The sequence below is a fragment of the Siphateles boraxobius genome, unplaced genomic scaffold, assembly GCF_051911475.1.
Source record: "Siphateles boraxobius isolate OS27281-9 unplaced genomic scaffold, OSU_SipBor_1 66, whole genome shotgun sequence".
Classification (NCBI taxonomy): domain Eukaryota; kingdom Metazoa; phylum Chordata; class Actinopteri; order Cypriniformes; family Leuciscidae; genus Siphateles; species Siphateles boraxobius.
Window position 1 is genome coordinate 16,830,964 of NW_027509193.1, and position 14,881 is coordinate 16,845,844.

The 14,881-nt window shown below is 36.2% G+C and overlaps 3 protein-coding genes across 3 annotated transcripts; 2 read left to right on the forward strand and 1 right to left on the reverse strand.

The window, feature by feature from the left end:
• The first annotated feature begins 443 nt into the window (after positions 1 to 443).
• On the forward strand, positions 444 to 3,778 carry alg1 (ALG1 chitobiosyldiphosphodolichol beta-mannosyltransferase). The gene is made up of 13 exons (XM_077212577.1): positions 444 to 733; positions 911 to 988; positions 1,089 to 1,192; positions 1,281 to 1,429; positions 1,518 to 1,607; positions 1,729 to 1,839; positions 1,978 to 2,099; positions 2,192 to 2,230; positions 2,664 to 2,723; positions 2,803 to 2,913; positions 3,054 to 3,168; positions 3,255 to 3,330; positions 3,417 to 3,778. The coding sequence occupies exons 1-13, from the start codon at positions 460 to 462 to the stop codon at positions 3,552 to 3,554; spliced, it is 1,467 nt and encodes a 488-aa protein (XP_077068692.1). The 5' UTR covers positions 444 to 459; the 3' UTR covers positions 3,555 to 3,778.
• On the reverse strand, positions 3,748 to 6,392 carry eef2kmt (eukaryotic elongation factor 2 lysine methyltransferase). Its single transcript, XM_077212607.1, has 8 exons — positions 6,129 to 6,392; positions 5,964 to 6,026; positions 5,818 to 5,898; positions 5,615 to 5,719; positions 5,404 to 5,537; positions 4,296 to 4,543; positions 3,999 to 4,148; positions 3,748 to 3,890 (listed from the first exon to the last, which is right to left on the reverse strand). Exons 1-8 carry the CDS (start codon positions 6,213 to 6,215, stop codon positions 3,790 to 3,792), a joined length of 969 nt encoding a protein of 322 aa, XP_077068722.1. The 5' UTR covers positions 6,216 to 6,392; the 3' UTR covers positions 3,748 to 3,789.
• Positions 6,393 to 7,565: 1,173 nt separating this feature from the next.
• On the forward strand, positions 7,566 to 11,296 carry lgals2a (lectin, galactoside-binding, soluble, 2a). The gene is made up of 4 exons (XM_077212634.1): positions 7,566 to 7,700; positions 10,116 to 10,195; positions 10,276 to 10,447; positions 11,102 to 11,296. The coding sequence occupies exons 1-4, from the start codon at positions 7,695 to 7,697 to the stop codon at positions 11,246 to 11,248; spliced, it is 405 nt and encodes a 134-aa protein (XP_077068749.1). The 5' UTR covers positions 7,566 to 7,694; the 3' UTR covers positions 11,249 to 11,296.
• Positions 11,297 to 14,881: the final 3,585 nt, after the last annotated feature.

The following is a 14,881-nucleotide window of genomic DNA, read 5'->3' on the forward strand; positions in this document are numbered from 1 at the left end:
TCTTTCTTTCTTTCTTTCTTTCTTTCTTTCTTTTATTTCAGGTTTTAAGGTTCTCTGTCTGTAGGCTATTCTATAGATAGCCTATCATATGCAAAAAGCATCTTTCTCCATTGACGATAACATTGACAAAAAACATCTGGAATAATAATAATAGGCTAACAATAAGTGCAAACACTAATTTCGTTATACAATGTGTGCAATGATAATAAAAGCATGTATGACAGTCATTGAGGTATCATGACATTCAAAATTATTCAAATTAAATGTTTGTTTTCATTTGTTGTTAGGAACTGTATACTTTTAGCGATTATTAACATCAAAATCTCTTCAAAGTGTACGAACGACATGACTGACATGCTGTTGAAGAATATTAATGCAATTATAGGTGTATTCGGTGTGGTTCGTGTCTCTTTAAATTTCATGTCCTACTTTAAGCCACGTCATAATCAGGAAAACACAATGGCGGATGCCAATGCGGCAGTAGCTGTGGTGACAGTTTCATTGGTTCTATTAGGACTTTTATCGGGGTTAAGTTTATCGTGGGCTTTTCTACCGGTCGCTGTAGTGGTGCTTATTTTTGTACTAGCCAGTGGATTAAGGGGACGAGATGAACTTGCACATTTGAACGTTTGCGTGTTGGTGCTGGGAGATATAGGGCGCAGTCCTCGCATGCAGTATCATGCGCTCTCTCTCAGCAGACATGGATACAGTGTCACCCTAATTGGCTTTCTTGGTATATACATTTTAACTCATTGCATCATTTTTTGCTTTTATGCATGATACCAAATGCCCATAAATGTAGCCCCCATGTCTGTAAGGCATGCTAATAAACGACAAATCACGCAGATATGCATTACAGGTCACAGTGCTCGTTTTTAGCACCTCTAACACTGGCATTTTGCTCACATAGGTACTAAACCTCATCTAGACATTCTTGAAGATGACAGGATAGACATACTTCCTATTTCAGAACTAATGGGGTTTAGAGGTAACGTTAATACAAACATATAATATAAAGAATACTTGTAAGCACAACAGACCATGGACAGTCGTTCTGATATAAAGAATAATCTTAATTTTCCTTTCAGTTGGCCCCAAAATTTTCAGGTATGTTTCAAAGGTGATACTCCAGTCTTTCCAGCTGTTCTATGTGTTGATGAAGATTGAGGACCAAGGCTATATCCTTATGCAGGTGTCTGTCTATTTTACCAAGTAAAGTAATTTCGATATCTGATGATGAAAGAAAGTGAAATTCTAAGTCACATCTGTGCATACCATAGAACCCTCCAGGACTGCCAGCTATAGCAGTGGCATGGGTGGCCAGTCGTTTCAGGGGAAACCAGTTGATCATAGACTGGCACAACTATGGATACACCATAATGGCTCTTACTCATGGGGAGAATCATCTAATTGTTAAGGTGGCAAAATGGTAAGTAACACATGAAAAATATCTCTCAAGGACTCTGTTTTAAGTGGTATTTGGAAAATGTCTGAACTATGCTTTGTGTTCTTGGCAGGTATGAGAAACTTTTTGGATGTTTCTCGGATCATAACTTATGTGTCACTAACGCAATGAGGGAAGACCTTCGGAGGAACTGGAATATTGAGTATGTTTAATGTCAATTATTTATTATAATTTTTTATTATATCAAATAATATTAATAGTAATAATAATTCAACTTTAATTTCTTTACAATACAAGCCAGTTTATTAATCTTGCAATTGTAGGGCAACCACATTATATGACAAGCCACCCTCGATATTCAGAGAAACACCTCTGAAACTTCAACATGAGCTGTTTGTCAGAATGAGCAGTGTTTATTCACCATTTAGGCCTAAGTAAGTATTTTCATGTTGAGCCATTTGCTCTTATTCCATTAAGGCGCACACATAGTAGTTAATACCAGTCAGCTCTGTTCCCATTTAGGTTTTGTCATTTTATTAGTGCTTTACATGTTCCTCTTTATAACTTCTTAGTTCTGATGTCACTAAGGAGCACATGGAACTGACAGCCTTCACAGAGCGAAACACTCAAACAGGTGCTGTGACGCGCTCTTCTGGACGACCTGCTCTGCTTATCAGCAGCACCAGCTGGACGGGTCAGTGCCAGCTACACTGAGCTATAGGGATGTTGTCCTTTTTTCGCTTAATTGAAATGTCCTAACTCTAAATTATTTATGTTCTCTAACAGAGGATGAAGACTTCTCAATTCTTTTACAAGCCCTTCAAGGTTATTATTTTTTTTTTTTATCTCTCCATATACACTTCTGTTCAAAAGTTTGAAGTTAGTAAATTGTTTAATTAGTATGTTTATTCTGCAAGGATGCATTAAAATAAAATAAAATCCAAATAAATGGTGTTCTTTTGAACTTTCTATTAATCAAAGAACCTAAAAAAGTGTATCATAGTTTCCACAAAAAATAAAAATAAAAATAAGCAGCACTGTTTTCAACATTAATTATAAGAAAAAGCAAATCAGAATCACTTGACACTGAAAGAAACAGCTTTGCCATCACAATTACATAAAAAATATATTAAAATAGAAAACAGTTATTTTAAATTGTAATATAAATAATATTTTACAATATTAATGTTTTTACTATATTTTAAAACCTGTTAGACTATGTAATCTCCAACATGTGATTGCTTTCCATCTCCAATAGAGTATGAGAAGTTTGTTGAGAAAGAGGACAAACTTCCATCATTGGTCTGCGTGATTACAGGTACACAACACTGAGTCTAATATGTATAAATGTTCAGCCTGTGTTTGTATGTTTCAAACACTTTGATTTGTCAATACAGGTAAAGGTCCTCAGAAGGAGTATTACAAGAAGCTGATTGACTCTAAAGAATTTCAACGTGTCAAGATTTGCACTCCATGGCTGGAAGCAGAGGATTATCCAGTTTTACTTGGTAGGAGGAACTCATTAACGACCATTTAAACTTCATAGGCCAGGTTTTCACATCTTGCTAACTCCTGGTTGTTTTGACTTAAAAATAAAATACATGCATTTACATGAGCGTGCGGTAAATGTTGATGTTTTTCGGCACAGGTTCTGCTGATCTCGGGGTCTGCTTGCACAAATCCTCCAGTGGTCTTGACCTTCCCATGAAAGTGGTTGACATGTTTGGATGTTGTCTCCCAGTCTGTGCCATACACTTTCAGTGGTAAGATTGTGAGATCTGTTATGCTAACATATGTTAGGTGTCATGCAGGGAACAATTACATCTGCTCATTATCTGGTTCTTGTTAGCTTGCATGAGTTGGTGAAACACGAGGAGAATGGGCTCATTTTCAAAGACTCCAATGAGCTGTCTCAACAGTTAAAGGCAAGACATTCAAGATCAAGACTTTCTCTTCAATGTCTTGAATCCCTTGTGATAAATGCTCACAGCTAATTCTGGTATCTATGTAGTTTCTGTTTTCAGACTTCCCTGGTGATCAGGGGAAACTGGGCATCTTCAGGAAGAATCTAAGGGAAAGTGGGCAGCAGCGCTGGAATGAGAATTGGGACCAAAACGTCCTTCCGCTTATTAAAGAGCACTGCGACTGAACATCTAGGTGATGAGCTCATGTAGCATCCTCTCAAATCCTTTGACTCCCATTCTATGGAAAGTTACTGTCAGGTATTTGCACAGGGTACATATTTTTAAGCTAACTGTCCCCACAATGGGACAATCAGGATTGCAGCAATGCTACTGGGAAAGACTTGAATATGAGATTAAAAAGCACACTTTCCTTGTAAATAATATGTAAATAAACACTTTATTACAAAGAGATCGTTTTTGTCATACATATATTTTGATCATTTCTATAGTGGAGGCTCGGTTGTATGGAAATACTTGAGCAACAGAATCTTTCATGATGACATGTCTCAGTCCAGCCCTTTCTGTAAATTAAAGAAATGTTTCATTCATTATGAAGAATCAGGAATAATGAAAATGTTTTAATCCAATAGTGTAATGGAATAGAAAAGTATTAATAGTATGAAACCTACCCAATTGTTCTTTGAAACAGTCATAAGTCTCTGGGTTACGTACAGTAGATGCAATGTAAACATCAGGATGGTTTTCTTGAACTTTGCAGTTTAGAAGCCTGCTCAGCAGCTTCACCAAACAAGCAATTATGTCAGGATCGTACACCACATCTGGCTCAAACAAACAGAGCAATGTTACTAAAGACTTCTCAGACATTATACGTTATTCAGTGATCTTCTAATCATTAAATGAGAATAAATCACATTTGAAACTATAATGCGTGTAATCCTGAAAATATCCGTTGGGTTTTGTGTCACCTGCAGCTATGATGGTGTTGGCCTGTAGTCTTTGCAGCTGTTCATCAGACACATTTTCCCAGTGCAGTTCCTCCACGCTCACTGGGGCACTGTGGCTGTCAGAGTTAGTTAAGCAGTTTGTGATATTTTCCTTCAGCCTCTGAAGCACAGTTTGATGGCAGTCGCTGAAGATGTATTTGGTTAGGCTGGATGACAGACATACTACAATGCCCGTAAGTCCAATTCCACTGCCCAGCTCTAGCACTGTCCTAAATGTACAGTCCAAATGTAAATTTATGGCAGCATAAATGTAATAATTTAAACAATTAACAAAATAGAGAAAGTCATTTCGCTTTTTTCAGACCTTCATAAGTAGCTTGTCACTCTGTTCTTGTTTCTCATATGCTACTGTTCAAAATTTTGGGGTCGGTACATTTGAAAAAAAAATGTTTTGGAAGAAATCTTATGCTCGCCAAGGATGCATTTTATTTGATCAAAAATAAAGTAAAAAGCTGTTTTCTATTTTAAAATGGTTTATAAATTAAACCATTTTAGAATAGAAATCAGCTATTTTAATGTGACGCCAAAGCTGAATTTTCAAAATCATTACTCAAGTCTTAAGTGTAATGATAATTCAGAAATCATTCTAATATGCTGATTTGATTTCTTACTATCAATGTTGAACACAGTTGTGCTTATTTGAATTATTTAACGATTATTTGAATATAATGTTCAAAAGAACAGCATTCATTGGAAATGCATTTTGTAGCAATTTAAAAGTCAGTGAGTCACTTTTGATCAATTTAATGCATCCAGTCTGAAAAAAAAAATCTTTCTGACCCCAAACCTTTGAACAGTAGTGTATATATAATTAAATATAATTTAAAATGACTAATTATATTATCAGTTGACTTAAGATTTTTAAGAAGACTTTTAAGATTTTTAGCATTTTTGTACTTGATTAATGACAGCAATACTATTTCTAATGAATTTTGCCACATTTATTTTCCCCCTCAAAACTCAGTGTTTTCTCAAATTTTTGGATATACATCCACTGTATAACAAAATTATACAATATAAAGAAACAACAAATGTAATCAACCAGAGAGTTGTGAAGTGTCAGACTTGCTTGCTTTTGAAGATGTGTGTATTGTCCAGAGCCCATTCAGCCAGGTATAGGGCAGCCTCCCAGGTAACCAGACCTGTGGTGCCCTGAGCGATGAGGGCCACGTTCTCTGCTAGACTAACCGCATCTCCTGTTGGCTTTTGAGATCGAACACTTTCTGATATTGTATTCTGTTATAAGGAATAAGGTCCAGTTCTAATATGAACTAACTTACCAGAAAGTAGGTTTTGTAGCATACGTCGTCATCCTCCTGAGCACACATGAGCTCTCCTAGCGCTTCATACAGTTCATCCAGAGGTTCAGCAGCTATCATCTCATGCTACAAAAATAATTCTTCATGAAAACAAGCAGTATCTCAAAATCAGTAGAAAAAGTGTAAAACATGTTTTATAAGTTTTGTAAAGAAACAAAGCCAACCCTTTTTATCAATTCTGTTTGGAAGCGTCTTCTGTATTTTAAAGAGGGGGGATTCTTGAGACAAATGGGATGCAAACATGTCTGCAAAAAAAATTACTTTAATTGTATTCATTGACTCATTCGTTTTTTAACAGTAGTTTCTTTACCTTCTGAAGAATGTCCATTATGATGTCTGAAGTTTTTGAAGTTGTAAGTTCTTTGTCTAAAGACTACAAAAACATTGTTTTATTCATGGAACAAAAGAAGACCTAAAAAAAATCAATCGTAAGTAATATTTTAACACTGATGTTGCAAGTCAATGTGCTACTTACATCCCATGGAAATGCATTTAAAAGACCCATAGCGAAGAAGTTCACTTGAAAGGAATGTATGACATCTTTTGTAGTTTTGTAGCCCATAACTTCCTCTTATATAGCTGATCTCTTTAAAACACCCAAATATGCTTGCTACTGATATCAAATTACAAGAGAATACGGAAGATGCGTGCGAATTCCATGGTAAATTTCTTCGTGTGTGTCAGTCCAGATATTTTGTGTTTCGAGCGCCACCTGCCGGGTTAATTGTGCAGCAGAATCCTATGACCACAAAGACTCGCCCACGTGAATCTCAGCAAGTAGAGTTTTCTGTTATGTTCTAAAAGTGTTTTTATAAATGTAAGCCTATTAATGTTGAAACATATATTAGAAAGTGTTCTACATCTGGCTTGATAATGATGATTATTAAGTTGGGCATGCAATTATCTGAGGTTGCTTCTGCCAAAACATTGTAGGCTATATGCTTGTGCATAATTGTAGGCTATAGCCTAATAATACGTTCTAAATATATTACCTGACTGACCAGATGAAAAAAGCCTAACTGATCTCAGGATTTCGGTTATTATTTTTTTCATTTTATCCGTTGTTCAGTCTTATTTTTACTATAGTTAATCGTTTTTGGTTTTTTTTTTTTGTTGAAAAAAATGGCATAAGCCACTGTTTAAAAAAAAAAACACTGTAAAATTTACCGTGTAAGCTGTCATTGTTTCTTTCAAATTGCATAGCCCTTTGGGGGTCTCGATCACTTCTCCAAAGCATTTCCTCATTTTGCGGTCAGCCTATCTTGTGACACTTAAGACATCCTGAACCCTTATAATCTTTGTTTTTGTTTTTTCTGTTAGACTAATACGTAGACTTTCTTACTTTCAAATCAAACCTGATGCTAATGTGCTGAAATTCTTGGTTGTACAGTTTAGATTAACAAGCAAACGACACAGTCATGTTAAAATGCTCGTCAGTTTCGCAAAGCAGCGCAAATGGGCAGTGCCACACCCTTAGGTCATGAGTTTCAAAATACTAAATATTCCAGCACTCACACCACAAATACATCACCCATGATACCAAGTCATCATTAGACTACTAATTGTCTTATGTGATCAATATATTTTACAACGTGTGACATTTTTAAATCTCTTCATAAGCCTGCAAATTGTTGGCTATTACGTGTTTAATCATCTTGGAAACTGAAGCCAATTATTTTAATAAAGCTTTAATAAGTAGATTAGTTGTAGGGTATAAGCGTATAATTACATTAATTATGATCTGCTCGCAACGTACACCAGTATTAATTGTGGTTAAAGTCGCTAGTTTTAATTAGTTATGTATTTATAGCGTATTACCAGGGTATGCCTAGAAATAGACTACATACAGTAACTCCACATTCCTCTTTTGCGATTGGTCGAGGTGGAGCAGGCAAAGAATTGCAATTGGGCGGAATAAAGATCGGTCATCTGAAGATCTGAACACTCCTAGTTCGCAGTGGTCATAAGAAGCCCTCCACACAACGAAACTTTCTCCCAGACACTTCATTTCACTTCATTGTGGGTCTCAAAGGAAGTCATAATGGACGTGAGTAATCTTAGAACGGCATCGTCGCTTATTATATTCCTATTGGCCTATATATAGGCCTATTTTGTCAAAATGTCTGTTTTTGTTTATAGGCAAGAAAGCATGTCAGAATGCATGATTATCCATATTCTAAGTTACATCAAATAATACAGTACGCATGAACGTATGTAGCCTACTTGTAGCAGCTGAAGTCAGGTGTTTATGTATATTGGTGTTTGTTGTCTGTATGGTGCATAGTGTGTGAACACCCTCACGTGCGTTGTTAATGGGTGTTAGCTACTCGCATCTCAAATGTTCATATGGATAGTTCCATCATCAGATCCATTTCTATCATAATGTTGTACTGGTCAGTGATATTACGTTTTTTTCCCCCCATAAATATTAGGAAATGCAGTTCATAAAATTGGACTTTACCTCAGTTAAATGAATAGTTCATTTTAAAATAAAAATTCTGTCATTTACTCACCCTCAAGTTTTTTCAAACCTGTATGATTTTCTTTCTTCTCCTGAACACAATGGAAGATATTTTGAAGAATGTTGGTAACCACCAGACAGTTAATGTACCACATTGACTTCCATATAGGGAAAAAATACTATGGAAGTCAGTGGGGTAGGCTACATCCATAGATATATACACTAGATGTCGCCTTGGCTACGGCGTCAATAGAGCCACCATTATGGAACAGGGGAGCCCTCCTCTTTAATGCATCTGGTCAATGTAGGAAAAGGTCTAACGGAAATAAAATCACCATAAATCGTCATGAATGCGATTTTCTAGTTTTTTTGGTTCGTTCCAACGGTCAGACATGTATTTATCATTGAGTCCAAAATTTCACATTCTTGCGAAATGTAATCCCTTGCTGTCTGGTTTTTAGATTTTGTTCGTGTGAACATCCATACGCAGCACAAAAGTCCGGCATCATCCATGAATTCGAAGTACAGGCGGAGATAGCTACTACCTAGCTACTTCCTATGACAAGAACCCCTATTCATAGCCTTAGGCTATTGGGTTTGCAATGTAGTCGCTAACCCTTCGGCTTTTTAGGGTAATTCATTATACCTTAACATGTTCAATTCTATGGCATTTCTACAGATGAAGCAAGACTGGCCAATTCAAACCCAACTATGGTCTGAAACCATACAGTCCCAGGGACATTAAAAAGACCCTTTAGCTCACGTTCACTCTTAGCTCAGAGAAAGTAGTGTGACTCAACCATTCTTTGCAATGGTAAGACTGAGTATCCCCGGCCAGCTTCCCTTTTGCAGTTAAAAGTAAGCAGTTTAGAAATTTGAGAAAGAAAGAGTGAGGCATATCGCACTGCTCTGAGAGGGTCGTTCTGCAGCATAGCTTCTGTATGAGAGCTGGTTTACAGTTACTCACAGTTACTAATGTGGAAAGAATTCACCTCTGTTACACATCTGTCCTTTCACATTCTCAGTCTAAGTGCCCTTTTCCCCTTCTTTTCCTCCTCCTATCTCTCTTTTGACCATCTTTCCTCTCCACTATTCAGCCAGCAACAGCTATACAAATCTAATTTCCTTGGCAGCTGTTAATCACAATATAGCCCTTGTATAATTCAGTTTGTGATTTTGTAGCTGCTGACCCAACATGGCTTCTCAACATGGCCACTAGTTTTTAAAGATTGAATGATTAAAGTCGTCATGAAACGGAAGTTGCAATATTCTTTTCTTCCCTATTGTGACGTATATCCAATTGAAACAGCTTCGTGAACAAGAACAAATGTAGGGACTTGATTTTGTCCATCGGAAATTGATTGGAAAGTTGGATCATTGTGGTATGCTATTGCTGTGATGTCATGTGAGTGACAGGTTGATCCCGCCTTCACGCCAGTAAACACATCTTCAGAGAAGAGATGTCACTGCAAGAGGGAGGGGAAGTTATTTTGATAAAAGATTACGAAGGCACATGCATTTTATAGCAATAATGTTGAAATCATTCATAATGAATACTGCAATATTCCTCAAAAGAAGTAAGAATTGACCATTTTAAATTCAGGGTGACTTTAAGATATAGCTCTTCATGTATCCATCTTGTTGCACAGAGGTTTTCCAACAAAGCAACCATGCCACATCTGCAGTTTTTTGAAAGTTCAAGTCTGGCTCTTTTCCTTTACCATTGGACCAGGATTGTCCTTTCAACGCACTGGAAAATTTGACAGCATTGCTTTTGTGAGGCTGATTCTGTGCACTCCATCATTACAGCTGCAGTCTCTCTTTGGTTTCTAGGGAAAACCAGGCACAGTGCCCAGCTGTACAAGTCACATTTTAAGTGGATACACATGTTCTGCTATTCATACTAATAGTGTATATCCCAAATAAACAGTCGTTGGTATGTACAAAAATCAAATTACTCTTAGAGTAAAGAGTAACATGAGCTCTCACTCTGTCTAACAGGGTGTGCTTGTGCAGAATATGTCCTTCAAGGTGGGACAGACTTTGACAATTACAGGAGTCCCCAAGGCCGATTCTACAAAGTAAGCCTCCGCAAAGTAACTTTTCGAATTTAGGATGTTAACAGCAACAAGAGTTATGTCTCTCATTTGTTCTATTGCAGTTTTGCCCTTAACATTGGTCACAGCGCCGAGGACATCGCTCTACACATGAACCCTCGTTTTGATGCCCATGGTGACCAGCGCACTATAGTGTGCAATTCATTGCAGGGCGGCAGCTGGTGCGAGGAGCTAAGAGAGAGCAACTTTCCATTTAATCAGAATGAGGAATTCAAGGCAAGACACAAGACCTTCATATATATATCGTAATGAAACTGCTGTTTGAGTATAAACATTAAGATAATGATAATAAATTAGCTGTGGATGAAATGTAATGGCCCCTTACATTGTGCGGTTTTAAAGAGGACCTATGCTTTGTGAAATTTTCAACTTTTTTTAGTAGTGTGTACTGTTTCTGTTTGAGCATGAAAAGGGTCTGCAAAGTTACAAAGCCCAAATTGACTCCCTGAAACGGCTCAATTGTAGTCTTGAATTTTCTTCTGGGAAAAAATACGTCACAATATTCCTCATTTAAATAATTCCTGATTGAAGGCTGGCCTGGTTGAATTGCCTTAGTAGTGTGTTCAAACTCGCCATTATGGTAAGTATCGTGACATTTCCATAACACACTTGAAGCGGTTGACCAATCAGAGCACATTGTGCTTTCAGAGAAAGGGCGCTTCATAGGGACAGGAACTAAACAGAACATTACTGACAGACATGGAAGAGAGATGCTGCAACAGTGTCAACATGATTTTGTTTTTGGGCTGAGCTCTACTAGAATAGGGTTTCATACTTAAATGTTCAAAAAACATGAACAATGGCATTTGTAAAAGGGTATAATAGGTCCTCTTTAACAAGCATACTCTCTTGTTTCTTTTCTTCCTTTAGATAAAAATCACATTCACCAATGAGGATTTCCTGCTGACTTTTCCTGATGGTTCTCAAATGCACTTCCCTAACCGTCATGGTGCTGAGAAGTACAAGTACATTCACTTTGAAGGCGAGGCCAAGATCTATGGGTTGGAGATCAAGTAGATTAATCCAAATAAAAAGAAGGCTCACTGTTGTATCCTGAATGCTAAATGATTCTTTGCCTTATTTTGTCACTTATCCAGCTCTTATTCCACAGTTTTTACTTACTCAATATGGAGTCTCTCAATCACAATCTTATTATTTCTATGCCAAATCAGCATTCTACTTTTGCTGTGGCACTGTCTATCTTAACCACTAGAGGGAGCGCAACTACAGTAAACTGCCATGAGCTTTAGAGGTAGGCCTACTTGTAAACCATTATCAGAGATTAACAACTGCTTTTATATGATACAGTATCATGTTCTTAAATCTGGTTTGTAACTAAAACAAATTCACAATCTATAGCAGTTGGGAGATATAAAATAAAACTGATATCCTGTTTTCACCAATGAACTACGCCTCTTAGTCTTTTTGTCTTAATGTTTAATGTGTTCAGGCAGAAATGTATTTTCTTCATGTTGTTGTGTTTGAGTTTAGCTATGCGAAACAAACAGATGGAGAAGATTGAGAATGAATCAAAAGCTTTAATTCCATCAGGTGCTTATACAAACAGAAAAAGGAAGTCCCACTGCCAGTTTAAAATAAGTCATTCATGACATGAATTAAATATTCAGTGCATGAGAAACTAAACGGCACAATTCAATGGTTTTGTGAAGTTGGCTTTTTTTCCCCGTGGTTAGAAACAATAGAATCATGGCATAAATGATTACCTTAAAAAGTCTTCAGTTTAGTCATATTGGATAAATCAAACTATTTATGGGGAATGGTAAAAAAAAATTAAACTGTCGCTTATGTCAAGTGTTTTTAAATATACACTAAACTAATTTAGTGAGTAAGCAGTGAAGTTAGTGAGTGCAATGTAATGTAAATGAGTATCATTATAACTTCCAATATGTTTTTCATAGAAGTTCAAATGTTTTTTCCACCTGTGAAAGAATATCAATGATTTCCATAAGATTAAAAAAAAAGTGTAATCATATGCCAAGAAATTAACTTTGGCTTTGTCCAAGCTTGAGAAAGTAAAGAAAACCTGAACTACTGCAAAGAAGCGAAATCTATCAATCAATCCATTCAATGGCAATTCAATTTTATACTTACTATCCCTTCAAAATATACACACTTAAGATCCCAACCCCTCTTGGCTTTGGGAGATGAATAGCCTTCACAGAAACTCTTATGTAAATTGGACATATTGTATGCCTCAAATTCAGTCTTGGCCAAGGGTAAACTGTTCAGTAACTTGATTTTAACCTTTGAAGTGTCAACTAGTATTTTCCCCCAGTTGCATTTTAGACTGCATGAAACACACTGTAGGAAAGCTAAAGTATTAGTCACAGTTAAAATTGTATTTATAGTTAAAAAAAAATAAACACATGTACCACTATTACAAGAATGTACATTATTCATTCAATGACCCAATTATACAACTTGTGTCTTTTTTTATTAATTAAAGAAATTATAATGCACCCATTGTGAAAAACCTAAAAGTTGACCTAAAAATAATCTATTTTATAAATCAAATTTTTTTCAAGCTGCAATGCATGCTGGGCACTGACACAAGATTGTTGAATGTAAAATTTTTGCTCAGATAACTCAGTTTTGAAAGTTTTGGACACATATTTGAGAATAAGGTCAACAAAACAACTTTTGTTATTAAAGTAGGCCTATTCTTGTTTAGTCACTCTGATGAACTGACTCGACCATTACTACTAAATGATCTTTGTTCAAGCCTTTTTTTTTCTACAATTGTTATAAGAACATTTTGGAAGTTGGGTATTTTTTTTACTGTGCAGGAGAACAATAAAGAGCAGCAACAAAAACGTTCACATGTAACAAATATGAGGGAGGGGGAGGGGGGAACAAGAGGGTAAACATAAGCAAAATAAACATTTCAACGATTCAATAAATGAAAATAAAATAAATTATATATAGGCCTATTTTAAAAAGCAATGGTAATAATAATCTAATCAATTTAGGTGGGCAAATAAAAGGCGAAAAACCACTGGGCGACTGCCAATCGCTGCAGGATATTGACTGTGACGTCAACTTGTAAAAACAAAACAAAATCTGTTTCCCGCTTGTTCTGCTATTTGTCCCATAATTCTGCGCGCGAACATGACACAAACCATGACCCTTTTTAGAAATACGCGTACGTTAGTACAATTTAAATATAAGCAGTAACGGCTCTGGATGAATTTATAGACCTTATGCACCAGAGAAACAAGCGCTTAGCCATCTTTATATTGTCTTTGAAATTCCGTTTTTTGAAATGATCTCTTAGTAATTAGCTGGTGAAGTGGATTTAAATTACCTATTGTAAAGTTAAAAAAAGTAATAATGTGGATTGTAATGTTTAAAGATGTCTTAACAAATGTCAGACATCAAGTAACGTTAGACCGGGAAGATTTTAAACGAGCCGTTCATTCATAAAGACGCAAGATCACTGAAAATACAGACCGGAAGACAAAAGACAACGAGCGCAGTGCTGAAAATGTGCGGGGCACAATCTCACTATAGAGGAAATATGAATGGCAGCTATAAATGGAGAGAAGCAGAGGTGTTTCAGTGGTAAGAACTGTTCTAACTAATATCAGCTTAGTGTAGTTGTTTTAAAATGAAAGCTATTAAACTATTTAGACACTTGAAAACATATGTTAGCAATAAGGTACGAGAGAATCGTGTAAGTTATCATGAATAAGTCACGGCTGAAGGGCTTTCTTAGATTAATGTTTTTTTGTGCATTGTCCCTGATCAAATAAATAAATAAATAAATTCAAATTGTTCGTCGTCCCTGCAACCCCATTCAGTCGTGACTTATTCACGATACAGCACTGAGCCTCGAGTAAGTTACCTAACTTAAGTGCTTTTATAAAACGGTTACCACACAATACAAATATTAAAGCCAACAAATATCAATGCTACTTCCTTGAAGTAATATCACTAAAAGTCTTCCTTCCGCTGAAAAAAATAGTCCCTGACCTTGAAAATCAACATAAGTTACATTATTACGCCATTAGATGGCAGCAAAGACTGTCTTTATAAGCGAGTAGCGAAGATTTTTTTATATTGAAAGGACTAAAACTTGTTTTGAAGGCGGAGAAAGACCGAGAAAGAAAAACTATCCACCGTATAGTGATACACAGAATCGTTGGTTGAAGCTTTTTTATTATTATCGTGAATAAAACAGCTATTGACCAATCAAGAACTGGAACTGTTAACCGTTTTATAAAATGGGTTGATTGACTAATTCTGGCTGATAATATAGTACAAGATGTTTTGGATTATTTTAGTTTCATGTAGCCTATATGATTTGCAAATATTTTGACTTCAACTATTATGGTATGTTCTTGTGCTTTGTTTTGTTCAATTGCAGCTTTCATACTCACTCATTACAGTTTGTTTCACTATAGGCCTACACTGTTTTTGTTTTTAGTACTGATGAACCATGACAGAAGATTTGGGGGGGGGGGGGGGGGGCTGGCTATGTTGAATGGAAATGCTATGATTAACCTTGTGCCTGTCACAGTGTCACATATTCATACTCATAATTTTTCATTCTACTTATATACTATACTCTACTTACTATATGTCAGCAGTCATATCACCCTGTAGCCCAAGACTGGTTGCCCACTGAAG

What these genes read in the sequence shown, in the direction of transcription:
- alg1 (XM_077212577.1), top strand. Translation starts at nt 460, where the DNA reads ATGGCGGATGCCAATGCGGCAGTAGCTGTGGTGACAGTTTCATTGGTT. An exon ending in CACCCTAATTGGCTTTCTTG is followed by an intron (nt 734 to 910) that starts GTATATACATTT and finishes TTGCTCACATAG; the next exon opens with GTACTAAACCTCATCTAGAC. An exon ending in TCTTTTACAAGCCCTTCAAG is followed by an intron (nt 2,231 to 2,663) that starts GTTATTATTTTT and finishes CATCTCCAATAG; the next exon opens with AGTATGAGAAGTTTGTTGAG.
- eef2kmt (XM_077212607.1), bottom strand. Translation starts at nt 6,215, where the DNA reads ATGGGCTACAAAACTACAAAAGATGTCATACATTCCTTTCAAGTGAAC. An exon ending in AAACAGAATTGATAAAAAGG is followed by an intron (nt 5,720 to 5,817) that starts GTTGGCTTTGTT and finishes TTATTTTTGTAG; the next exon opens with CATGAGATGATAGCTGCTGA. An exon ending in GCTACAAAACCTACTTTCTG is followed by an intron (nt 5,538 to 5,614) that starts GTAAGTTAGTTC and finishes CGATCTCAAAAG; the next exon opens with CCAACAGGAGATGCGGTTAG.
- lgals2a (XM_077212634.1), top strand. An exon ending in CCCAAGGCCGATTCTACAAA is followed by an intron (nt 10,196 to 10,275) that starts GTAAGCCTCCGC and finishes GTTCTATTGCAG; the next exon opens with TTTTGCCCTTAACATTGGTC. An exon ending in ATCAGAATGAGGAATTCAAG is followed by an intron (nt 10,448 to 11,101) that starts GCAAGACACAAG and finishes TTCTTCCTTTAG; the next exon opens with ATAAAAATCACATTCACCAA.